This window comes from Littorina saxatilis, linkage group LG1, assembly GCF_037325665.1.
Source record: "Littorina saxatilis isolate snail1 linkage group LG1, US_GU_Lsax_2.0, whole genome shotgun sequence".
Lineage (NCBI taxonomy): Eukaryota > Metazoa > Mollusca > Gastropoda > Littorinimorpha > Littorinidae > Littorina > Littorina saxatilis.
This window is the reverse complement of record NC_090245.1, coordinates 12816188-12842280: the sequence shown is the minus strand read 5'-3', so window position 1 is coordinate 12842280 and position 26093 is coordinate 12816188. Positions and strand designations below refer to the sequence as shown.

Here is a 26093-nt window from a genome sequence, read left to right as displayed (position 1 = left end):
TGTTCTTGAATTTAAAGAAAAATTGGTTGCTTTGATTTTCAGAATCCCAATATTCCTGTGGTGCCAGCGTGTGTGACCATGTTGCGACACCTACTTCATCATGACTACACACTACGCCACAACTTGAGCCATGACCCAAACGTCTACTATGACCTTCTCAGAGGTCAGTGTCAGTTTTACGGAAATTTGGACTTCAGTACAGTGAGAAGTTGTGATCATTGCAAAATGTTACGTAAAAATTTCATTTTCGCCATGTGCATCCCTGCCCAAAAATTGTTGTACGTCAACCTACGCAAATCACTCAAGTCAGTGTGACCCCTGACAGTATTTGTTGTTTTTAGTGCTGCTCATCTGTGATACTTTGACTCCCTTCTATGACTCCTATCTAGGGTTTTAACTTGAAGTTTTACGAAGTTTTACAGTAACGTATCTTTCTTTCTAAACAAGCTTCTAGTTGAGCTTTTTTACAAATTATATTTTTTTACCTTTTTACTTGTTTTACAAGAACACTCAGATACATTTTTGTTACTCTTGCTGTTTGTGACTTGTTAAATGCACACGCTGTTGCTGATATTTGATGGGCTCATTGTTTTCTACCTGTGTTTTGTTGCAGTGAGTTTGATGCTGGTGAGAGATGAGAGTGTAAGCTACCAGGTGTCCCATATTCTGACCCTGCTCCTCTTCGACGAAGTTGCCAAGTTTGATATCAGGTCAGTTTGCACAGAAACAGCTGCAACTTTCTTCTTCATCTTCTTCTGCGTTCATGGGCTGGAACTCCCATGTACACTCGTGCTTTTTTCACGAGTGGGATGTTATGTATATGACCGCTTTTGGGGGATGCATGCTTGGTATTTTTGTGTTTCTGTAACCCATCGAACTCCGACATGGATCACAGGATCTTTTCTGTGCGCACTTGGTCTTGTGCTTGCTTGTACACACGAAGGGGGGGGGGGCGGCGAGGCTCAAGCAGGTCTGCACATAAGTTGACCTGGGAGATCGGAAGAATCTCCACCCTTAACCCACCAGGCACGGCCGGGATTTGAACCCACAACTTTCCACTTGGGAGGCCGACGTCTTATCCACTAGGCAACTGCGCCTGTACAGCTGCAACCATAGTAGAACAATTCATGCACCAGTGACACTATATCTAAAGCATAATTTTTCAGCAGTACAGCTCAAACACAGGATTTACTCTCTTTTTTCTGTTATGTACAAGGAGTTGCTAGGCCAATATTCAGCCATCATCATTGTTGTTGTTTCTGTTTCAGCTCCTCCCAGAAAGACCAGGCAGACAGAAACTTCTCTCTACCAGCAGTTATTACAAAGAGGTAAGTAAGAAGCCCATTGATTAGTTTGTTTTGTTGATTGTTATTACCATTGCAGTTCAGTGAGATGTTTTAGTGCTAAAATCATTTGAGCAAAAAAATGATTACCATTTCAGTGCAAAATGGCTATTTGATCAATAAGGACTGATTCTAGGGGACCTGCCAGCTCATTAAGATTTTCTCAACATGTTTATTATCATTTGCTAACAGTCAGCATTTTAGAAATAACACATAATATTAAAAGCCAACTGCTGCTGACCTGTGTCTGATATGTGACTATCAGGTACCGACTGCCCTTCCGACCAACGGTTCACCACACAGTGAGCCCCAACTCGGTGCTATCACCGCCTGAGCATGACATCCTGAAGACAGCAGCGCCACAGGAGATGCTGCGAGTGGCGTGGAACGTGGCGTGGTGTGGGGGGCTGGACAACTTGCTGCAGCTGTTGAAGGCAGGTGGCGCCAAGCTGGATCAGCTCAGAGAGTCAGTGGCTTTTCTTCTTCTCGTTCTTGTCAAGACATTCATTTCATTTGTGTGTTTCTGTGTGTTTGTGTGTGTGCGTGCGTGCACGTGTGTGCATGCGTGCATGTGTGCGTGTGTGTGTGTGTGTGTGTGTGTGTGTGTGTGTGTGTGTGTGTGTGTGTGTGTGTGTGTGTGTGTGTGTGTGTGTGTGTGTGTGTGTGTGTGTGCGTGTGTGTGTGTGTGTATGAGATGGAAGGCGAAGTGTTTATTGCACTTTTTACATTTTTTTTATAGTTTCAGACTACAAAATGTAGAAGGGAAAAGGTCTCACTAAAAGATAATTTAGCGCTGAATTTTCTGCAAGTTTCTAAGGTTTTTACTAAAGTGTAAGACTACAAAATGTACAAAGAAAAAGGTCTCGCTAAGCTTGCACAGATATTTCTCCAAATTGCTAAGCTACGCCCGTTTCTTTGCAGCTTCAACAAGGCAATGGTGCTGACCCCTACAGACCGAGCGGTGGTCAAGGCGACGGGACTGCAGTGGGGGCTGCAGGAGGGGGTGTACGCGGTGGCCAACGCCACGTCTCACCACGACGTAGTGGCCGGACTGACCGGCATTCTGTCCGTCACGGCCACCATTCCTTCTTCCGAGTGCGCTGACCTCGTCAACCAGCTCAACTGGACTGCTGTGCTCGATAGGTTGGTGGGTGTGTGTGTGTGTGGGGGGGGGGGGGGGGGGGTAAATGTGTGTGTGTGCTAACCTCGTCAGCCAGCTCAACTGGACTGCTGTGCTCGATAGGTAGGTGGGGGGTTGGTGTGGGAGGGTGGGGGGGGGGTGTGTGGGTGTGTATGTGTGTGTGCTGACCTCGCCAGCCAGCTCAACTGGACTGCTGTGCTAAATTAGTAGGGGGGTCATGTGTGTGTGCTGTGTGAGGAGTTGAAATGGTAGGTTGTATAGTTAGGGCTGCACAGCTGTAAGATCGGCTTGACCAAACTGATCTATTTGATAGGTGTCAAAAATCAAGGTTGACAGAGTGAGCTCTGCAGACATTTCCTTTCTAAATAAACTTGACAATTCAGCAGAACCCCCATTTTAAGCCCCCCCTCCCCCTTTCCAATTGCAACACCAACTCGAAATTTGTTGTTCTTCGCCGCAGGTTTCTGCAGGTTACTCCATCTTCCTCGCAAGACGAGAGTTTACTTCTGGAAGTGCTACGCTTCATGAACAGCATCATCCAACTGTCAGCCTCCATTCCTGATGAGATGGCTCAGTGGTTGGCCCAGCGGCTCTACGACGGCACAGGGCCCTTGGTCGGGCTGCTGAATCGCACACCTGGTGGAGGGGAGGGGGATGAGGTGGCTGACGCCTCCACCATTGTCAAGAGGTGAGGATTGGTGTGTGGTGGTTAAGAGGGGACAGGTGGAGGTGTGAGTGGGCAGAGGCTTGTATGTTTGTGTGTGTGTGGTTCAAAAGGGGACAGGTGGAGGTGTGAGTGGACAGAGGCTTGTATGTTTGTGTGTGTTGTGGTTCAAAAGGGGACAGGTGGAGGTGTGAGTGGGCAGAGGCTTGTATGTTTGTGTGTGTTGTGGTTAAGAGGGGACAGGTGGAGGTGTGAGTGGGCAGAGGCTTGTATGTTTGTGTGTTGTGGTTCAAAAGGGGACAGGTGGAGGTGTGAGTGGACAGAGGCTTGTATGTTTGTGTGTGTGTGGTTCAAAAGGGGACAGGTGGAGGTGTGAGTGGGCAGAGGCTTGTATGTTTGTGTGTTGTGGTTCAAAAGGGGACAGGTGGAGGTGTGAGTGGGCAGAGGCTTGTATGTTTGTGTTTTGTGGTTCAAAAGGGGACAGGTGGAGGTGTGAGTGGACAGAGGCTTGTATGTTTGTGTGTGTTGTGGTTCAAAAGGGGACAGGTGGAGGTGTGAGTGGGCAGAGGCTTGTATGTTTGTGTGTTGTGGTTCAAAAGGGGACAGGTGGAGGTGTGAGTGGGCAGAGGCTTGTATGTTTGTGTGTGTTGTGGTTCAAAAGGGGACAGGTGGAGGTGTGCGGGGACAGAGGCTTGTATGTTTGTGTGTGTTGTGGTTCAAAAGGGGACAGGTGGAGGTGTGAGTGGGCAGAGGCTTGTATGTTTGTGTGTTGTGGTTCAAAAGGGGACAGGTGGAGGTGTGAGTGGGCAGAGGCTTGTATGTTTGTGTGTGTTGTGGTTCAAAAGGGGACAGGTGGAGGTGTGAGTGGGCAGAGGCTTGTATGTTTGTGTGTGTGTGGTAGAGTGTGGTTGTGCATGAGTGTGTGTGTGTGTGTGTGTGTGTGTGTGTGTGTGTGTGTGTGTGTGCACACATAACAGAAGGATTGTCTTCTCTGAATTTCTTTCTCTTTGTGTTGGAATAATTATGGTTAGCTACTGATGCATGCATCTGTCTGTCTGTACATCTGTCTGCCTCTCTCTGTCTGCATGTCTGTGCTAATATGTTTGCCTGTGTTTTTGTGCATCTCCATTGTAAAGCTTAGAAATGTACGTATTACCACATAATTGTTTGTGAAAGAAACATTTGTTAATTTTGTTTTTTTTCTTCTTTTAGGTCACTGGACAAGGTGTTGCTAAAGTTTATTTCCACCTTCATCTCACGCCTGCCTTACAAACTTCACACCAGGTATGTACTAAGAATATGTTATTGTTGTGTTGTTAGAATGCAAGATCATTTCATCTTTACCAGTTATAATAGACACAGATAGACATGTTTTGTACATCCAGCCCTTGACCTAAAGAACGACTGATCTAAACAAAAAAGTTGGAGAAGAAAAGCGAAAGGGTATGTGTGATTTGATCCTTTTTGTACATTGATTGAACCTATGCATTGATGTGCTGGGTATTTCATAGGAATAATTGTTGTGTTGCGTTTTGCCTCAGGCTGAGCGTGGTGCTTTGAGTCCTTTTGTAAATTGAATGTATTTATGCACTGATATGCTGGGTATTTCATGGGGATAATTTTTGTGTTGCGTTTTGCCTCAGATTGAGCGTGGCACAGTCTCGAGGAGACCTGGCTCGTCGACTGCTGCTGCGTCTGAACATCTCCGCTGCACCTCACTTCTACAACCTGGCCGCCCTGGAGGGGACCCTTCTCTGCCTCATGCACCTCACTGCACGGTACAGTGGAACCTCCCTTTTAAGACCCCCCAATTTAAGACCCCCTCCCTTTTAAGACCTTGTTTTCTCAGACTTTCTGTTCATAACCTCTATAATGTACCCCCATTTTAAGACTCCCTCCTTTTTAAGACCTGATTTTCTCAGATTTTTTTAGGTCTTAAGGGGGGTTCCACTGTACTCACCTTCTGTGAAGCTTAAAGGCGCTCTCCTTGTCGCGTAAATATTTCTGCTCATTATCTCAGATCTGGTCAGGCTTTTAGCATGGGATAAGGCCACCCCTCCACTGTGATAAATACCATAAATCAACGTCCTGATGGATTCCTGGTCAGGCTTTAGCATGGGATAAGGCCACCCCTCCACTGTGATAAATACCATAAATCAACGTCCTGATGGAGTCCTGGTCAGGCTTTAGCATGGGATAAGGCCACCCCTCCACTGTGATAAATACCATAAATCAATATCCTGATGGATTCCTGGTCAGGCTTTAGCATGGGATAAGGCCACCCCTCCACTGTGATAAATACCATAAATCAACGTCCTGATGGAGTCCTGGTCGGCTTTAGCATGGGATAAGGCCACCCCTCCACTGTGATAAATACCATAAATCAATATCCTGATGGATTCCTGGTCAGGCTTTAGCATGGGATAAGGCCACCCCTCCACTGTGATAAATACCATAAATCAATATCCTGATGGATTCCTGGTCAGGCTTTAGCATGGGATAAGGCCACCCCTCCACTGTGATAAATACCATAAATCAATATCCTGATGGATTCCTGGTCAGGCTTTAGCATGGGATAAGGCCACCCCTCCACTGTGATAAATACCATAAATCAATATCCTGATGGATTCCTGGTCAGGCTTTAGCATGGGATAAGGCCACCCCTCCACTGTGATAAATACCATAAATCAACATCCTGATGGATTCCTGTGCGGAGTGAAAATTTTGTGTGTGAATTAATTTGACAAATTGCCACTAGTGTCCGTTAAGAAATTATTTCATGAAAATCTTCCTGCTGCTCTGCACAGAGAGCACCCAGGCTGTTGGTTTTTGGTATGTGTTCAAGCGGCGGGATGGTCTCATTCCATGGAACAGCCTGGGTGGATCCGAGATAGTTCTTCTTCTTCTTCTTCGTTCATGGGCTTGAACTCCCACGTTCACTCATGTTTTTAGCACCAGTGGAATTTTACGTGTATGACCGTTTTTACCCCGCCATTCAGGCAGCATAAGCCAATTTCGGGGGAGGCATGCTGGGTATTTTCGTGTTTCTATAACCCACCGAACTCTGACATCAATTACAGGATCTTTTCCGTGCGCGCTAGGTTTTGTGCTTGCATGTACACACGAAGGGGGTTAAGTCACTAGCAGGTCTGCACATAAGTTGACCCGGGAGATCAGACAAATCTCCACTCTTAACCCACCAGGCGGCAGCGACCGGGATTCGAACTCACGACCTGATTAGGAGGCCGATATCTTACCACCACGTCACTGCGCCCGTCTCTGAGATAGTGAGCAGGACTCTTTTCACAGAAAGAGAGTGTATAAATTATGAAACAAAGATGTCATTTTTGTATGCCCACAGGGCAGTCATTGAGTGCAGAGAATGAATGGGGGGGGGGGGGGGGGGGGTGTTCCACTGCACAATGTGTACAACAGTTCATTTATTTGTAAAAAATGTTAGCAATTTGTGTGTATATGAAATAAAGATATTATCTGTGTGCCTACTAGGCCGGGATGGAGCGCAGAGAGTGGAGATATGGAACCAACTGCGCAGTGTTCACACGTCCTCAACTGTTTGTTGGAGGTTGGTATGGTTTCTTTGTTTCAGATAACCAAAAATAAGACTAATAATGTTAATTTTTGTCACACAGTGAGTAATGATAATGATACTGAGGACTTATTGTTTGCCCCTTCTCATAACAATGTACAAGAACAAAACACACGCACGCAAGCACACACACACACACACATGCACACACACATGCTTGCATGCACGTACTTGCACACACACACACACATACACACACACACTGAAATACCGCTAATAATAGGTAAATCGCAATGCTATCAAGACTATTCATAAAACAGGGTTTCAAATCATACACCCATGTCTCTCTAATCTCTCAGTGTACATGTGACATTGTGCAGGTGGTGTCAGCCTTTCACATCGGGCGTGGCAGTACCTCCATGTCCTACATGGGGAGGGGAGTGACCAAGGCAGCCACCCTGTGTCTACGTCACCTGGCGCATGAAATGGTCTCTTGCACTGACGACAAGGTTTGTTCAATGTCTTCTTCAACGTACTCCATAGTTGCCAACCCTCCCGAATTTTTCGGGAATCTCCCGATGTTTCAAATCTGTCACAAAATCCCGAAAATTGTTTGATTTTCCCGAGAAAAAAAATGTTCTAAAATAATTTGTGAAAGCAGCCTCTTTTTGGGGGGAAGAAACCAGTGAAAAGTCGCTCTGGTTAACCAAGACCAGCCAAGTCGATGTGCGCATGTATGGAAAATAAGTTGTGCTTCTTTCCGGTACTGGCCTTTTAAAAATGCCGCCAAAAACACCAAAAAGAGAACAAATCATAGGCTAAAGTGAGGTTTTTACCGCAGTATAAAACATTTTGGCACCTTCATTTACAAAAAATCTTCAGCTTCTGTGGTCCCTGGACCCCCACAGGACTTTCATAGTCATAAGGTTGGCAGCCATGCATACTCTATAGACTGTGGAAGTGATGTCAAATACTGTAAATTTATCTCCATTTGGCATTTGGGATGGGAAGTTCAGTTGGTAGAGCACTGGACTTGTGATCCTAAGGTCACAGGTTGCGAATCCCAGCAGAGATGGACACATGTTAACTTTACTCAGAGACAGTATCCATGTCCCACCTCCGTGTCACCACAGTCGCCCATCCCATCCATTTCAGGCATTTGGTATTGTGCTTTGCATTAGGCGAAAGACATGTTTGATTAATTGTTTGTAGCTGTAATCACTGACTTACTGGTATGAAACTTTTTGTCTTGTATTTGCGTGTTTCAGTGTTGATGGCCTACTTGTTTCAGGAATGGGCCAAGAACTGGTTGTACTCACGTCAAGGGGCAGATGCTGTGGCTGAGCCTGGTCTCAACTGGATGCTGACGCTCTGGGCCTATAGGGATGCTGAGGTAAGGACGATGCTTGCTGTATTGCCAAGCATGTGAGGCTGTGTGCAGATAATTCTGTTTCTGTTGGGTCAATTTCTCACACAGATATACCCCAGTTGTGGCCCTCGGTATCCATTGTTTTCACATAACGTCATCAAACCTAAAAATCCACTGCCATTTGCCTGCCCATGCTAAGGTTGCCAAGACATGAGCAATGCCATGCTATGGTAGCTCAGTTGGTGGAGCACTGGACTTGTGATCCGCAGGTCATGGGTGCAATAAGTGCAGGTGGCTGATAACACCCAATCACGCACACACCTGGGTAGCGCGACTCTGTTGCTGCTAGCTTTCCACTTTCCAGCAATGGGACAGTAAAGTTATGAAAATGACAAAAATGAAATATCTGTGAACAGGTGCGTGCGGCAGGACTGGGTATTGCCGTAGCACTGACATCCACAGAGGTTGGGCGAGTGCTGGTGACCAACAACTGTAAGCACATACCTGGGGGCATCTGGGGGGCTGCCTTCAGCGTGCTGCTTGACCCCTCTGAGTGCAGCATCGTCAGGCAACAGGTGAGTGTGCTGGGGTGACGGGAAAATAAGGGGCCATATTTCAAAGTGTAACAATATCCGTTTTCCCCAAGAGTGCCCGATATTGCCTCTCGTATGCAAAATCTGGAAAAGCTCGCAATACACAATGCTACCTATCAAATGTAAAATAAGAAACGCTTAAATGTGCTCAGATCCGCATCAAATTGCACCAGTTTCAATCTAAATTTAAATTATTTTTCCGGACATCTGCACAATTTCAGGCATTTTTGCATGTCTTCCTTGAAAGCCCTGCATGTTGTATTGAATGATGAAATGACTTGTTCATGGGCAGGCTGCACTGTTGCTGGTCAACCTGACGTCCGAGACCATCCCCAGCACCACGGGGGACGCCACGTCGGCCTCTGTGTGGCAGGGACCGGTTGTCACAGATGTGGACTCCAACGTAGGTTGCTTCTTTTGGCTATACAGTGGAACCCCCCTTTTAAGACCCCACCCCCAATTTAGGACTTCCTCCCTTTTAAGACCTTGCTTTTTCAGATATTCTGTTCATAACCTCTGTCAGTTTACCTCCATTTTAAGACTCCCTCCTTTTTAAGAATTTGTGGCAGAAAGGCTCATTTGGTATGTACTGGTAGGGTGGGTTTCTGGCATTGTCTACTGAGTTGAGAGGATGTGCACACATTCAACGTTCACACATTTTGTCTGTTCAACTGACCAGCAGAACTAGAACAGACCCCAGAACATTCTGCGACTGTGTGGTCTTGTGGACATGCAAACAACAAATCTCAATTCTTTTTTCTACTCTGAGTATTCTGATGATTAATTTACTGCACTACAGTCAATTTTACCAACATCTGTTGGCTCATCTTTCTTCTCCTCCTCTACTGTTTACAGGTACCATACCTTACAGAAATGTCACTGAATTTCAGGTGTCTCTGGTGGGCCTGAATGCTCTGCTGGCCCTGCTGCACCACAGTCATTTCTACCGGCAGCTGTTTGCTATTCTTTCTCTCTCTCCTCCCCTCTTTATATGTACAGTACCTCAAATTGCTATTCTTGGTATCTCTCAAATTTCAGGTGTCTCTGGTGGGTCTGAATGCACTGCTGAGGGCCCCAAAGGGTTTAAAGTCGTGATCGTGATTGGCGTTTTTTACCTTTCTGTGACCGTGATTGCCGAAATTTCCATTTCTGTGATCGTGATGGGACTTTGCCCGGGATCCGTGATGACAAAAAAATCAAGTCTCGTGATCGTGATCGTCATTTGTTTTCGTGATCGTGATGGGCATTATTGCAAAGCATTTTATTTTCAACGTACATTTTTCATAGCTGTATCTTTCTATGATCCTCTATTTGTCAAGGTGTTTGTGATCGTGAAAACAAAAATCAAGGTAATTGTGATCGTGAAAGCTAAAATTTCCCTTCCCGTGATCGTGATGATACCCCCCCCCTTTGGGGCCCTCACTGCTGGCCCTGCTGCACCACAGTCTTTTCTACCGGCAGCTGTTGGCCATGCTGTCATCTTTCTTTTTTCATTGTCATTGTACTGACTCATATACTGTACCGTAAATTTCAGGTGTCTCTGGTGGGTCTAAATGCACTGCTAGCCCTGCTGCACCACAGTCATTTCTACCCGCAGCTGTCGGCCATGTTGTCGTCCTTCTTCCCCTCCACCGTCCTGCAGCCGGTGCTGGTCACCACTGAGGTCCCCCTGCACTCACTGGACAGCTCGCAGACCACCGTCACCTCCACAGGTAAATGCTCTGCTGTGTTTGCACTGTCTCAGCGTGTGTGTGAGACTGAGAGAAAGAGAGGGCGAGAGAATGAATTCTCTTTATATTACTCGAGGATGGAGATGCCTAGTCTTACAATCTGTCCCTGCTAAAACTACGACATAAAAAATGACAGCCAAAGAGACAAAAAAACAAAAAATAATTGCAAACCGTGAAATGGGGAGAGAGAGGGAGGGAGGCGCGAGGAGGGGGAGATAAGAGAGGGCAGGGGAGAACTCAGAACTCAGAACTTGATTATATGAGGATAAAGAGAGAGAGAGACAGTGTGTGTGTGTGTGTGTGTGTGTGTGTGTGTGTGTGTGTGTGTGTGTGTGTGTGTGTGTGTATGTGTGTGTGTGTATGTGTGTGTGTTTGTGCTTGTGCTTGTCAGTTGTGAGTGTGAGTATGCACATGCATGCCGCGCCTGTCAATGGGGGAAGGTTAAGTGTTTATGATTTACATGCCAGAAAATCTTCACAGGAAAATAATTTTTCCCACAAGTGACCTTACCTTTTCTCATTCTCAATGAAGAAAGTAAAAGCAAAAAGAAAAATTATCATCCAGCAAGTACCCCCACCATTCTGCAAAACTACTATTGACACTGTTTTAATAAAAACAACATGGACAAAATCTGTTCTTATGGAAGGGCTGTGCTGTTGTATTCCAGAGGGCAGCACCACTCCAAGAGGCAGAGACTTTCTAGGACAGCCATCACTGCACACCACAGACCAGGAAGGGGGTGCTACCTCTGCCAGGGTAATTCTCCTTTCTTTTGTGATACCAGAGTGATAGCTGTCTGTGCCACTTTCTGGAAAAGAAGAGGAGACATTTCTCACAGTCATGTCATCAGAGTGTTGCTAAGTTTCTAATATGAGAGGAGGTATGGCGAAGCAAATAGAACAAGCATTACTTGCTTAGCTTTTTACACCCCTGGTATAGGGGTGTGTATAGGTTTCACTCGATGTGTTTGTTTGTGTGTTTGTTTGTGTTCGCATATAGATCTCAAGAATGAACGGACCGATCGTCACCAAACTTGGTGAACAGGTTCTATACATTCCTGAGACAGTCCTTACAAAAATTGGGACCAGTCAAACACACGGTTAGGGAGTTATTGGTGGATTAAAATTATACAAGGACTTATAGAGGCACACCCCCGTTGGTCAAAGGGAAATAACCATTCTCACTGCCACCAACTGAGAAGGTTATTTCCCTTTATAGGGGGTGTTTTTCCTATCGGAGGAATTTATTGTTCATCACAGAAATGGATTGAAGAAAGGCTGTACCTTTCTAGTTTCATCATGCTTACTTTCCCATCCATGCTTGTTCAGAGTTCATGTTTGTTTCCTCATTCACTGATCTTGGTTTTCTACTAGGAATAACTGCTGTTCTTTGGTAAACAGAGCAGGAAAATCCTCCTAGCTGATTTTGAAGTGATTTTTCCTGACATGCTTTTGCGGCAGAATACGATATCTAGCTGACCTAGTGCGTTTTCTTCCATTAGCTCGCGTTGTTATGCCTCTTGCCCTGGTCAGGAGAAGTTCAACAAAAATTGTCAAGCCACTGACGGGCGCAGTGGCGTGGTGGTAAGACGTCGGCCTCCTAATCGAGAGGTTGTGAGTTCGAATCCCGGTCGCTGCCGCCTTGTGGGTTAAGAGTGGAGATTTTTCCGATCTCCCAGGTCAACTTATGTGCAGACCTGCTGGTGACTTAACCGCCTTCGTGTGTACACGCAAGCACAAGACCAAGTGCGCACAGAAAAGATCCTGTAATCCATGTCAGAGTTTGGTGGGTTATAAAAACACAAGAATGCCAGCATGCCTCCCTCGAAATTGGCGTATGGCAGGGTAAAAACGGTCATACACATAAAAATCCACTCGTGCTAAAAACATGAGTGAACGTGGGAGTCTAAGCCCATGAATGAAGAAGAAGAAGAAGGCAAGCCACTGAAACTGTTCACAGGGCTACAATTTTTCTGCGATTTTGTACTAAAAAAATTCGTCCACAAGTCTGCTGAAAGTCGGGGCACGTGAACAGCACTGTAGAAGAAGAGCGAGACCTTGATTAGCAGTAGTTTAAAAAGACTAGTGTTTGTGTCTGTTGTGACAGAGCACAGGGCGGTCAAACTACACAAGGGTCAGCCAGCAGGACAGCCAGGTCTCGGTCACCAGCAGCAGTTCAGGGACCACAAGAACAGGTTGGTGCACCATTCACTCTCATCCATTTACCATGTATCTTTCTTTTTTTTTCTCCATGGTAAGTCTTGTCATTGTTGTAAATTTGTGCTAGAATGAACCTCCTTCATCTTGAAATGTGTAGCTACTAATAGTGTAATAGTTCATGCACCGTAATGTTTTGAAATAAGTGATCCCCCGAAAGCGGTGTATGTGTGCCTAATCGGCGGAGTAAAAACAGTCATTCACGTAAAAATCCACTTTCAGGTGGTTTTTTTCATTTTCATTTTGTGCAAAAAAGATAAGTGTACGTGGGAGTTTCAGCTCATGAACGCAGAAGAACAAGAAATGAGATAATGATGAATTTAGAAACTTTGCACTCCAGCTGCGGCTTCACAGTGACTTTCCATGGTTATCGGAGCAGGAAACTCTTCCAGAGTGAGGCCCCTTTGTTGATGCATGTCAACATCAGATGTGCGAGACGCGATAAACATGGCGCTTACGGCAAAAAAAAACTCAGAAAAAATCAATTCTGCGTTCTTGATAGCAATTTCGTCCAGGTTTACTCCAGCTTTTGCTTTTCTTATTTTTCTCTATCGTCCAAGCCCATAAAATCGAACAAAGCGGATTGCGTTTGGATTTCCCTCTTTGAGATGACTGAGATTGCCCCCCTTGGATCGATCCGTATCAAGGTCAGTTACAGTACTGGCCTTGTGTTCAAGATGAGTGACTTTCTTCTTGCGTGCCTGACAACAATATTTTAATTGCCTCTTCAGGTCTTCAGTTGGACTCCTCCGCTGCCCCCTCATCTCAGGATGGTGGTGCTGGAGGTGACGAGAAAGGGATGACGACTGTGGTGACCCCGTGTCTGGTTGCTGCTGTCAGTCAGTTGCTAGGAAACCTGGTTGTCATGGCGCCACATGACACCTTCAACAGCCTGGCCAGCCATAATGTCATCAACACTCTTCTCAAGTCAGTTGCACACTCTCCCTCTTTCTGTTTTTCTCCGCCTCTTTTGTCTCTGTCTGTCTGTCTGTCTGTCTGTCTCTCTCTCTCTCTCTCTCTCTCTCTCTCTCTCTCTCTCTCTCTCTCCCTCCCCCCCCCCCCCCCCATGTGCAGACCAGCCAGAGCCTTATCCCCCTTAGTGTGTATACGCAAGCACAAGACAAAGTGGGCACGGAAAAGATCTTGGAATCCATGTCAGAGATCGGTGGGTTATGGAAACACGAAAATACTCAGCATGCTTTCCCCGAAAGCCGCATATGGCTGCCTAAATGGCGGGGTAAAAACGGTTATACATGTTAAAGCCGTGGGAGTTTCAGCCCATGAACGAAACAAACAATCATGACGGGATACTTTCCTGTTCATTGCAGCATGATCGACACGTCACTGCTGCAGGACCTGTGTCGTCAGCTCACTTCAGGGCCCCATCGTAGCGGCAGCATGCTGACCTTGCGCGACCTCTTGCGCATGTACAATGCCATTGTCTCCCTTGTGGCCACCAGCGTCAAGTTAAACTCCCCCACCAGGGCGGCGCTCCTGGGAAACAAGGTGGCGCTGAAAGCAATCGCTTCACTCATGCTCCTGCAGTGTGACAGTATGTATGATCTGGACGATACACAACTTTTACAGAATTGACGAATTTCCAATAAAACTGTATTTGGGTTTTCCTTAGTTAATGCTATCTGTTTTGAATAATGTACAGTGACAAAATGTACGTACATATTACTGTCACTGGTACTGGAGTGTCGACAGCTGTGGCTGTCAGTGTTAATGTTGCTCACCAATAACAAGATCTACGTACATATTATACATATTACTGTCACAGGTGCCGGTGATCTGGTACTGGAGTGTCGACAGCTGTGGCTGTCAGTGTTAATGTTGCTCACCAATAACAAGATCTACGTACATATTATACATATTACTGTCACAGGTGCCGGTGATCTGGTACTGGAGTGTCGACAGCTGTGGCTGTCAGTGTTACGGTTGCTGTGCACTCTCCTGCAAACACAAAGTGCGGCCGCTCTGCTGAGTCTGACTGATGTCCTGGCTTCCATCTGGATTGATTTCTGTGGTGAGTTTATGTATGGAGAAGAAAACTTATTGTCCATGTTGTTGTAAACATAAAGATGAGAAATTGTCTCTCACCGCATCACTCAATGGACCAACACAAAGGCAAATGATTCAAATGCATTTTCATTGAAAATCATCGTATGAGAGAAAAACAACCCATTTTATTTTTTATCAAAACCCACAAAAAAACGTTCAGCTTAGCTGGATATCCTGGTATGGTTATGGGGGGGGGGGGGGGGGGGGACATAGGTTGATAAATCATAGCTTGTATGAGAGGGATAAAAAACAAAAACTCTGTGGTTCAATTGGGGTAAAAAAAGCGTTTTTAAACTTAGCTGGATATCTTGGTATGAGAGAGAAGCGTGTCACATAACTGAACTCCCCTGAAATCAGCATATGCTGCCTGAATAAATGGGTAAAAACAGTTATACACATACAACTCCACTCGTTCAAAAACATGAGTGAACGTGGTAGTTTCGGCCCATGAACGAAGAAGAAGAAGACATAACTGAACGTTGTGACAGAGTGCTGACTAGTTTACCTCTTTGTACAGACGCCCTTGTTCACCTGGTGGAGGTGCGATCAGGCGAGACACAGGCCCTGTTCACCACCGTGACCTCCTTCTTGTCCCTGCTGCTGACGGAGGAGGCCAAGCTTGTTTGCAGAGACCCCCAGCGCTGCGACGACACGGCCACTCTCACACACTGTCTGGACGTCAGCAAGGCCAAGAGTGAGAACTTCAGTACTTCTTATTCTATCAGAGGATGAAAGTTGTTTGTTATTCTCTTAGATGCCAGGAGACTGGTTCCGCACAACTCTCATTTACTCTATTACACATGTTGTATGCATTTTGAGCGCTTACTTCCCTTTGTTTTTCAGATCTTAGTCTATCAGTTATCCCTCTTCTTCTTCTTCTTCTGCGTTCGTGGGCTGAAACTCCCACGTACACTCGTGTGTTTTTTTTGCACGAGTGGAATTTTACGTGTATGACCGTTTTTTACCCCGCCATTTAGGCAGCCATACGCCGTTTTTGGAGGAAGCATGCTGGGTATTTTCGTGTTTCTATAACCCACCGAACTCTGACATGGATTACAGGATCTTTTTCGTGCGCACTTGGTCTTGTGCTTGCGTGTACACACAGGGGTGTTCGGACACCGAGGAGAGTCTGCACACAAAGTTGACTCTGAGAAATAAATCTCTCGCCGAACGTGGGGATGAACTCACGCTGACAGCGGCCAACTGGACACAAATCCAGCGCGCTACCGACTGAGCTACATCCCCGCCCCAGTTATCCCTCTAAATCAGCGTATTGCTGCCTAAGCGGTGGGGAAAAAACAGTCATCCACGTAAAACCAACTCGTGCAAAAAACAGGAGTGTATGTAGGAGTTTCAGCCCTTGAACGCATAAGAAGAAGATTGTCTCTGGTGCCAGGAGACTGCTTCCACATAACTCTCTCTCTCACTGTTGTTTTCTATAATTAGAGCACATGTGTCCCTCTTGTTTCTCAGATCTAATTTCATATTACCCGCTATCACGAGCTAGTCGTGTGACAGAGAGTTTTCTTGCACACGAGACTAGATGTTTCACGACGGCTTTAGCCGGAGTGAAACAGCAGCAGTCGAGTGTGCAAGAAAACTCTCTGTCACACGACTAGCTCGTAATGGCGATTATGTCTCACAGCTTCAACAGAGGAGAGAACAAACACATTTTGCGTACTCACGCTTGATAAACCTAAACACCTGAGCAGCCATTGTGGAGAGATGTACTTTTTGACGAAAGTGACCGAACAACTATAAATGACGTCTCGGTATATGTGAATGACGTCACAGTCATCGTCACAGTCTGTATCTTTTGAAGCATTGCAATCTTCATGACGTCTTTCTGTGTCTGCATCCGCGAAATGTTTGTTCTTTCCGGGATCTTTGTCATCTATGTTCATAACTCTGTCCTTCTAGATTCAGACTAACAGGCCTCCTGAGCGAGCCACTTTCCAAGGGCAGCTAAATTCGCGTATGGAAACAGTACTGTCGTCTGGGATGCCGTTTTCAGTATTCTCAGCGTTGAAGAATTTGTAAAGAGAAGAAACGATAACAGCAGGAGAAATAAAAGTCGTGTGTGCATTTTGGGGTTTTTGGAGGGACGATTTCGAGTTTGAATCCGTTCTTGCACATGCTCCAAAGCGTGTAACATACAATCTTGCACACGTTTGCTTTAGTAGTGGCAAAGAAGGAAAGCGTGTGACATACACACATTTTTCTTGTGCCTACTTTCAGACAAGCCTGCAGTGGAAAAAGGAAAAGACACTGGGACGTTTACCACCGGCTCTTCCCTCAGCAAAGTTCTTGTTGGCACTTACGAGCTGACCTCCGGGTCAACGGTGGGGTCAAAGGGCAGGGTCAGTGGAGATGCCCAACAGGTCATCAACACACTCAAGTCACTGCTGGCTGTGAGTCAGTCAGCAAAACACACTGCACTTGACAGTGAGTTATGTTTTTTATTTTATTTTATTTTTCTTTGCCTGAAATGTGGGCTAACTGTGCGTTTGAACTTTTGATGCTGAGTTGTATACTGTGACTTTTATCCTTGTCATCTCTTTGAAAAGTCATTTCCAATTCAGTTATGTGAAGAGTGAAAGTTGTTTTCTTGTTATTGTTGACCATTGAAAGTGGCAAGTCATGTATTCAGAGCAGTCATTTCAGAGTGTATTTATTACCCATTGCAAAAGAATTTTTTTTCCAATTAACCGCGGCTGTGTGGATAATTCTTTTTTTTATAACATTGTGAACATTTGAAAACATTGAAATTTTTTTATTTAATTTTCTTTTTTCATTATATCCTTACATCCTCTTTGAATGTTCCATTCAATGGGTTTGGTAGAGAGACTGATAAGAGATGATAACACAGACTAACTTTAAACATTGTGAACCTTTTCAAAACATTGTGAACAATTTTTATTTAGTTTTTGTATTTCACAATTCTTGAAATTTTGTTTGACTGCACTTTATTCAGTGGGTTTGGTGGAGACACTGCTAGAGACGATGAAACAAACGCACGCCCGCCTCAGCCTGGACTCCCTGCAAGTGGGAAAGACCTCCAGGAGAAAGGTCAGTGGCTTTTAAGACAAATTGCTACGCTGTTATGCCAAGCTTAAAATTGCTACACTCAAACAAATAATGACACACATGCATGAGTCCTGGTACTCTTCTGATTCTCACTTCGTGTAGCGGTCAGAATTTGTGTCATAAAGCATTGTACGCACTGAAAAGTGGCACTGCAGACACTCTGCCATTATGTTTCTTTTTACAAAATTAAATTGTGTTTAAATGTTTATATTCTTGCGCGACACATGGCTCACTCCAGTCAGAATACTTTTCACATGCCCCAATTTCTTTGAGCTGTGATATTAGTGTACTTTCCTTGAGCTGTGATATTTGTGCAGCAGTTTCTTTGAGCTGTGATATTTGTGCAGCAGTTTCTTTGAGCTGTGATATTTGTGCAGCAGTTTCTTTGACCCGTGATATTTGTGCAGCAGTTTCTTTTAAGATGTGAATATTTGTGTAGTTTCCTTAAGCTGTGATATTTGTGCAGCAGTTTCATTGAGCTGTAATATTTAGGCACTAAGTTTCATTTAGACACATATTTGAGTCGTTTTATTGAGCCTTGATACTTTTATGTGAGATATTTGTGCAGGACGAGGGACTGCTGCAGGAGCTCATCCTGACCATGAACATTCTGCGCAACCTGCTGTGTGGCAATGAGAATGTGAAGGTAGTGCAACTGTGGCCATCAGCCTCATCTGTTGCTGTCTGTTGCTCTCTGTTTCTGTCTGTTGCTGTCTGTTTTGTGTGTGTGAGAGAGACTCCGAGAGTGTTTGCACAGTGAATCTGTGCACAGTGTGTCTAAGTGTGTCTGTATGAGTGTGTGGGTGCCTGTGTATATTGTCCTTGTGGGAGAGAGAGAGAGTTTGTGTGTGTATGCATGTCTGTCTGTGTACAAGTGTGTTTCATGTGTTATTTAATTCTTTTTCTTTTAACTAGGCCTCAATTTGATACTACTTTTCTGTTTCGTCTACTCAGCTAAAGCCATGGTCCATACGGGACTACAAGTTTCAGTTCACATTGAATTATTTTCTTCTTCCAATTGTCCCCAGCTGGCGTGCATGCACAGTGGCCTGGCAGGGGTGGTTCACAAGCTGTGGGCGTGGTGCCTGCAGGATTATAGTCTCATGTCCGCCGCCCTGGCTCTTCTCCTTAATTTCACGGCCAAGTGTCCTGCAGGTAGGCGACAACCTTAAGATTGAGTGTGTGCATTTGCTGCAAGTACTGCTGTTGACTTAATGATTCAGTGACACTTCCCTTTTAAGACCTCCAAACATCTGAGAATATAAGGAGGGAGTTGTAAAATGGAGGTAGATTTACAAAGGTTATGAACAGCAAATCTGAAAAAAGTAAGGCCTGAAAAGGGGAAAGTCTTAAATTGGAGGGGAGGGGGGGGTAGGGTCTTAAAAGGGGGGTTCCACTGTATCTGTCAAGTGCCTAATGGATAACCAACTTCTCGCAAGTTTTCGATAAGACGTATCTGTTGTGTGACATTACAGAGTACATCTCCTGTTGTCCAGTGTTGTAACGATATGAGTATAACCAAAGTGTCTCTGTCATGAAAGGACCTCATTAAGCTGGTAAGAGAGTGGTTGAGATCTTGTGACCAAGAACGGTCATGGGACTACCTTTAAACATGCACCTTTTATCTGTCTGCAGCGGCAACCTCCATAGCATCAACAGTCTCCGGGGCGGTGGGACCGAGCGCCAGTCGCCAGCAGCAGATCAGCAGTTCTCTGGTTCTGGCCATCGTCAAGGCAACGCAGAGAGAGATTGACAGAGACATGATGCCTTCGTCGGCCGTGGGGCCAGGGCCGTCAGTGTCCCACCTCAAGCTGTTGTTTTCCTTACTCACTTCTTTGTCTCTGTCATCTGAGTGTCGCACACTTCTGTGGAAGGTGGGTCAAGTTTTGTGATAGTGGGTCTCTCTGTGTGTGCTTGTCTGTGTGTGTGTATGTGTGTGCTTGTCTGTTTGTGTGTATGTGTGTGCTTGTCTGTGTGTGTGTATGTGTGTGCTTGTCTGTGTGTGTGTATGTGTGTGCTTGTCTGTGTGTGTGTATGTGTGTGCTTGTCTGTTTGTGTGTATGTGTGTGCTTGTCTGTGTGTGTGTATGTGTGTGCTTGTTTGTGTGTGTGTATGTGTGTGCTTGTCTGTGTGTGTGTATGTGTGTGCTTGTCTGTGTGTGTGTATGTGTGTGCTTGTCTGTGTGTGTGTATGTGTGTGCTTGTCTGTGTGTGTGTATGTGTGTGCTTGTCTGTTTGTGTGTATGTGTGTGCTTGTCTGTGTGTGTGCTTGTCTGTGTGTGTGTATGTGTGTGCTTGTCTGTGTGTGTGTATGTGTGTGCTTGTCTGTTTGTGTGTATGTGTGTGCTTGTCTGTGTGTGTGCTTGTCTGTGTGTGTGTATGTGTGTGCTTGTCTGTTTGTGTGTCTGTCTGTCTGTCTGTCTGCACTTTTTTCCCCCCCCCCTTCTGAATGCAGGCTTAGAATGGTTAAGTCATAACTTTACAATGTTCCTCAAAAAGCATCATGCTTGCTGATTCTGTGTCACTCTTGGGTTTCTTTTTTCACTATTTTGTTTTTTTTAAATGTAACAGGTTTCGAGAAAAGTGGAGGTTTTTTCGTCGTCTCCATTCTCATTGCTACCCTCGTTCTTTTCATTGCCATTTGCTTAGTCGCTTCTTCTTCTTCTTCAGCGTTCCAGAATTGTCTGGTTTAATACGTGTGAGCTCGTTTGCCCATTTGGGTTCCCCACACTATATATACTCTGAGAGCATAGTCAGCTTCACTCCGCTTTCGTTGAGTAGGCATGCTGGCTATTTTCGTGTTTCCATAACCCACCGAACTCTGACATGGATTACAGGATCTTTTCCGTGCGCATTTGGTCTTGTGCTTGCGTGTACACACGAAGGGGGTTAAGTCACTAGCAGGTCTGCACATAAGTTGACCTGGGAGATCGGAAAAATCTCCACTCTTAACCCACCAGGCGGCAGCGACCGGGATTCGAACTCACGACCTCCCGATTAGGAGGCCAACGTCTTACCACCTCGCCACTGCGCCCGTCGCTTAGTCGCTTCAAATAATGCCATTCTGCTATTTCTTTCAGAGCACCTTTCTTCAGGATTTCTCCAAGCTGTCGCCTAGTCGCAGCCGCAAGTCACGCAGCAGGCAGGTTCTGGACGCCCTGTGGTTTGAGCTGGCCGTGGGGTTATCGTTCTCCTCTGATGGCCAGCAGATGCTTCTTCGCATTAATGGTACGTTTGCTACTGAAGGGTGGGGGGGACTTTGGTAGGGGAGAGGCATGATGGTACAGTGAGGGCCTTAGCAGAGATCGAGGAACATTTTTGCGTTCGACTGAAAAAGTCACTTTGTGTACATTTCCTTAATTTCAATTTTTTCTCTTCTCCTTCGTCTTCTTAGTGTTTTGCGCTGAGGTTTGGCAAAGTTTTGATGCTGTTGTTTGTACAATTATTAAAACATCTTTCTGAGTACAGTTGAAATCCTTGTTATTTAAAACCCTTCCATCTAAGACCCCTTCCCCCCCCCCCCCCCCCCCCCCCACTTTTCATACCTGACTTGCTCAGACTTTCACATCATAACCTCAGTTAATGTTCCTCCATTTCAAGACTCCCCCCCCTTCAAGATTCCCTCCCCTTCAAGATTCCCTCCCCTTCAAGATCTGATATTCTCAGATTCCTGGCAATCTTAAATGGATAAGGAGGGAGGGTGGTGGGGGTGTGACCTTTACTGGACCTGTAGCACGATTGTTTCAGAGTGCCTGACAGTGTTGCTGGATTTCGTGGAGAACGGTGGGGGGTCCCCTCACTGCCAGGAGTATGCCATGCTGGTTCTGCGCAACATGTGTTGTCACGCTACCAACAAGCCAAAACTCCTTGCCAATGGTATGATTTTCAACGGATAGAACTTTAAATAAGTACACATTGTAACAAGAAGATTGCACTTTAGGTCCACCTCACTTTATTGAGATTGCATCTCTGAAACCTGAGGTGTTGTTTTTTCTCTCTCTTATGAATTTGTAAATTTGTACAAAGTGCATCAAAGTTTACTGTGGACAGTGTGGTTCTCTTTTTGAGTCACTTGAGAAAATGTGACTCTATGTAATCGGTCAGTGTTAGTCTGTCCGGCCGGCCGTCCGTAGACACCACCTTAACGTTGGACTTTTCTCGGAAACTATCAAAGCGATCGGGCTCATATTTTGTTTAGTCGTGACCTCCAATGACCTCTACACTTTAACGATGGTTTCGTTGACCTTTGACCTTTTTCAAGGTCACAGGTCAGCGTCAAAGGAAAAATTAGACATTTTATATCTTTGACAAAGTTCATCGGATGTGATTGAAACTTTGTAGGATTATTCTTTACATCAAAGTATTTACATCTGTAGCCTTTTACGAACGTTATCAGAAAAACAAGGGAGATAACTAGCCTTTTCTGTTCGGCAACACACAACTTAACGTTGGGCTTTTCTCGGAAACTATAAAAGTGACCGGGCTCAAATTTTATGTGAACGTGACTCATTGTGTTGTGAATAACAATTTCTTCCTGTCCATCTGATGCCTCATATAATATTCAGAACTGCGAAAGTGACTCGATCGAGCGTTTGCTCTTCTTGTTCTTGTTTGTTTCTGGGAAGATTGTAAAATAAGAATGATAATCCCAGTATTTTGAACAACAAGAAACAGTCATTGTTTGCCTCGACGACTGGCGCAGTCTCGGAGAAACACCGACTGTCTCGATCTGTGTAAAATGTCATATTTTGGTTAAAAATAACATTTATGTATCGATCGATTTTAGTTAGAATTTTTTTTTTTTTTAAACATATAGTGTGCGTAGAGTTGACTATCCCATGGAGACTGTTTCCCCTGTGTGTGTAGAGAACGTGATTCCTAGCTGTGTGGATCTGGTGGAGTCGGCAGAGAGCAGTAGACTGCAGATCCTGGCCGCCTCAGCGTTGTGGGCCCTGGCTTACAACAACCACAAGGTGAGCAACACCTGAGAGAAATTCAAGTTTTATGCCCTCACGGCAAAGCCATGAGGCGCATCTTCCCAGGTTTTACCCCGACTTTAGATGAGATACACAGGTGTTTAGGTGTAACCAGCCCCCTAGTTGCACTTATGGCAGAATGACCGAGGTCTATTACGTGCCACTGTGGTGACACGTAAAAGACGTTGAAAACCATCTCTGGGTCTGCACATAAAATTGACCTGTGTCAGTCTCAACCTGCAACCCTAGCATCACATGTCCAGTGGTCTACCACCTGAGCTACCTGGGTCCCCCTAAGAGTGATACCTGTACTTGTCTGTTTTCTTTATACCCCCCTGGCACTGCTGTAGTCACACATAAACCTGCTGGAGAGGTGTGTACAGTGAAATCTCTCTTTTAAAACCTCCAAAATACCTCAGAAAATCAGACCTTAAAAAGGAGGGAGACTTAAAATCGAGGTCAATTTACAGATGTTAACTCTTAACGTCCTGTAAGGTTTTTTGCATGTCCCAGTGCAAATCCTATAAGGATTTGGGAAAAAGAGACACAATTTGGGTGTGTTCAATAAAAAAATCATATTTTTATTGTTTATGGATGGATTTACTTGATATTTTTTTTGAACATAGATCACTCTGTCCACTATCATCATCACCACCATCGAAGTCATTCTCCACATTTCTTACCTCAAACCCGTGAAAAGACGTGTCACTATCACTATCACTCGTCTCCATGTTGAATTTTGAAAGCTAACACAAAAAATCCGAACAAAATCCGTCCACAAAAATCGAAATCACATTCAAAAGTCCTGAGAAAAAACGACCGGCAGCCATGCCATGTGCATCGAAGGACTAAAGCTGTTTTCCAATGCAGGAGAGCATCGGAAGGCTGGTAACTCTTGTTTATTGACACTAGCAGAGAACGCGCGGTACCGCGCGGTTCAGGACTACAGCCCACAAGCGGAACCGCGCGGTATAGGACGTTAAGAGTTGCAGTGCAGGAGTGACAGCATTGCTGAAGCAACGATTTGTTTTTTTGTCGCAGATTATGATATACACAGTCACACGCTTTGCACAACTATCTCACATCTGAGAAACAAGGTCTTTACAGAACGAAGTCTGCTCTATAAGTAATATCTTTGATGAGAGGGCTGCTTTGGGGGACCCGGTAGCTCAGTTGGTAGAGCACTGGACTTGTGATCGGAAGGTCGCAGGTTCGAATTTGGGCCGGGACAGACACAGGTCGACTTTATATGCAGACCCAGAGACAGAAGCCATGTCCCACCCCCATGTCACCATAATGGCACGTAAAAGATCTCGGTCATTCTGCCATAAGTGCAGATGGCTGATACCACCTAAACACGCATACACTTGTGTATCTCGTCAAAAGCTGTGAGGGCGTAAAACTCGAATCATATAACCCATATCTTGTCCTATAAGAGGCGAAATATTTAGCCTGTAGGACATAAAGCATTCTCTCTTTCCAGGGCTGCTTTAGGACAGCCCAAAAGCATCCTGCTTGTAATGGTTGATTCCCCTTCTGACACAGAAGACTTTTTTTTAGCCCCAACAGCTTTATACGATTGTTTGGGTGGATGGGTGAGCAGAAATCCTTGCATGGCTCCCAGAGCTCTGTTTTCTACTGTTGCACCTTAACTCTACGTTAATGTTACTTTGAAATAAAGTTTTTATTGAACTTTTGTTATGCAGTTTTCAGACCAAGCATGGTTGTATTTAGGCAGCTACACAACTTGGTCCAGTCACATGAAATCTTTCTGTTCAGATGACTTGGGAATGTGTGAGTTCGTTACTGTTGATGTGATCTATGTATGTGTGTGTGTGTGTGTGTGTGTGTGTGTGTGTGTGTGTGTGTGTGTGTGTGTGTGTGTGTGTGTGTGTTCTAGGCCAAGATGGCCATGAAAGGCGTCAACGTGATCCCACGGATGCGAGCGTGTCTGAAGAACGTCCAGAACCTTGGACACAGCATGGAAGACGTGCAGTGCTCAGAGAACATCCAGGCGGTCATCTCCACCGTCAGCACGTAGCTTTCAACTGGTGCATAGCCTGGTGGTGAGGGATTCAGCCTTACGCATGCAAGGCTCGGGGTTCAATTTCCAATCTCCCAGGTCGCCTTATGTGCAGACCTGCTAGTGCCTTTTCCTCCTTCATGTGTACACGCAGGCACAAGACTAAGTACGCTTGAAAATCCATGTCAGAGTTTGGTGGGTTAGAAAAACACAAAAACTCCCAGCATGCATTCCCCAGAATTGGAGTATGAATGCCTAAATGGCATACACGTAAAAAGCCCACAAATGTCGAAGAACATCTAAAACACTGCAATCTGTCAGACAATATGATCATTCCTCAGTACGTGGTCTCGAGTACTAAAACGCCTGAACATGTAAACACTTTACATGTTGAAAATGAATTGTTGAAATTGTTGGATTGTCAAATAAAGAACAACCTCATTCCTTTTGAAGTGACAGGTTAAAAGTGACTTCTAGTGAACATACCTCATACAGCTGATAATTGTATTCGCTGCAAGGTTGGCAAATATGAGTTTCAGTTAATGGTTCAAACGTGCATTCCGTCCAGTGATTTTGTTTCCACTTGCATCTGAAAATATTCCAAGTTGAATGGTATTGTTCCATTTAGTTTACAGTTGTCATTGTAGTTTCATTACTGCCAGTAGTTCTTAAATTTGTTGCCATATTCCTTTTACACGTACCAGTGTTTCTTATTTGTTTGCCAGATCATTATGTGTGTTATAAAAGATATACCGTAAAGTACCTTGTAAGCGCCCAGTATCGAGTAAGCGCCCACCCCCCACTTTTAGTCCAAAACCGTGCATAGGGTATAGTACCTTGTAAGCGCCCACCCCCCACTTTACACCATTGAAATCAGGGGAAATAAAAATTCCGCACTTGATCTGCTAGTTTTGTGAATGATTTCCTTTGCTTGCAAACCCTATCAAACGCCTGCAAGTCAATGATTACAAGATGCCGCGGATCAAATCGTACACCGTTGCATTTAAGCTGTCAGCTCTTGACTATTTGGATAATAATGCCAATGGAAATGTGTCGCAAACAGCAAGTGAGTTTGGGGTAGATAGAACAAGTCGCGTAAGGCGAAAATACAATATTTAGTCAAGTAGCTGTCGAACTCACAGAATGAAACTGAACGCAATGCAACGCAGCAAGACCGTATACTCGTGGTCCACCGCTCACGGCATAGGCAGTGAAATTGACAAGAAGAGCGCGCGAGCGGGGTAGTGGTTACGCTATGCTGCATAGCACGCTTTTCTGTACCTCTCTTCGTTTTAAGTTTCTGAGCGTGTTTTTAATCCAAACATATCATATCTATATATT

At 45.1% G+C, this 26093-nt stretch overlaps 1 protein-coding gene across 2 annotated transcripts in view; it reads left to right on the top strand.

Annotated features, from left to right (window-relative positions):
• LOC138961917 (rotatin-like) overlaps positions 1 to 25005 on the top strand; it is a 36908-nt gene extending 11903 nt beyond the window's left edge. For both annotated transcript variants that reach the window (XM_070333600.1, XM_070333590.1), the window contains exons 9-37: positions 43 to 163; positions 614 to 710; positions 1269 to 1328; positions 1609 to 1809; positions 2265 to 2486; positions 2945 to 3172; positions 4361 to 4432; positions 4792 to 4926; positions 6656 to 6731; positions 7076 to 7204; positions 7987 to 8088; positions 8481 to 8639; positions 8950 to 9060; positions 10192 to 10369; positions 11055 to 11143; positions 12494 to 12581; positions 13335 to 13530; positions 13932 to 14155; positions 14492 to 14632; positions 15185 to 15361; positions 16906 to 17112; positions 17642 to 17736; positions 18323 to 18400; positions 18783 to 18909; positions 19390 to 19628; positions 20834 to 20981; positions 21501 to 21629; positions 22620 to 22726; positions 24630 to 25005. In XM_070333600.1, the coding sequence (XP_070189701.1) occupies positions 43 to 163; positions 614 to 710; positions 1269 to 1328; positions 1609 to 1809; positions 2265 to 2486; positions 2945 to 3172; positions 4361 to 4432; positions 4792 to 4926; positions 6656 to 6731; positions 7076 to 7204; positions 7987 to 8088; positions 8481 to 8639; positions 8950 to 9060; positions 10192 to 10369; positions 11055 to 11143; positions 12494 to 12581; positions 13335 to 13530; positions 13932 to 14155; positions 14492 to 14632; positions 15185 to 15361; positions 16906 to 17112; positions 17642 to 17736; positions 18323 to 18400; positions 18783 to 18909; positions 19390 to 19628; positions 20834 to 20981; positions 21501 to 21629; positions 22620 to 22726; positions 24630 to 24770 (4077 nt within the window). In that variant the 3' untranslated portion in view covers positions 24771 to 25005. The remainder of the gene's footprint in view (positions 1 to 42; positions 164 to 613; positions 711 to 1268; positions 1329 to 1608; positions 1810 to 2264; positions 2487 to 2944; positions 3173 to 4360; positions 4433 to 4791; positions 4927 to 6655; positions 6732 to 7075; positions 7205 to 7986; positions 8089 to 8480; positions 8640 to 8949; positions 9061 to 10191; positions 10370 to 11054; positions 11144 to 12493; positions 12582 to 13334; positions 13531 to 13931; positions 14156 to 14491; positions 14633 to 15184; positions 15362 to 16905; positions 17113 to 17641; positions 17737 to 18322; positions 18401 to 18782; positions 18910 to 19389; positions 19629 to 20833; positions 20982 to 21500; positions 21630 to 22619; positions 22727 to 24629) is intronic.
• Positions 25006 to 26093: the final 1088 nt, after the last annotated feature.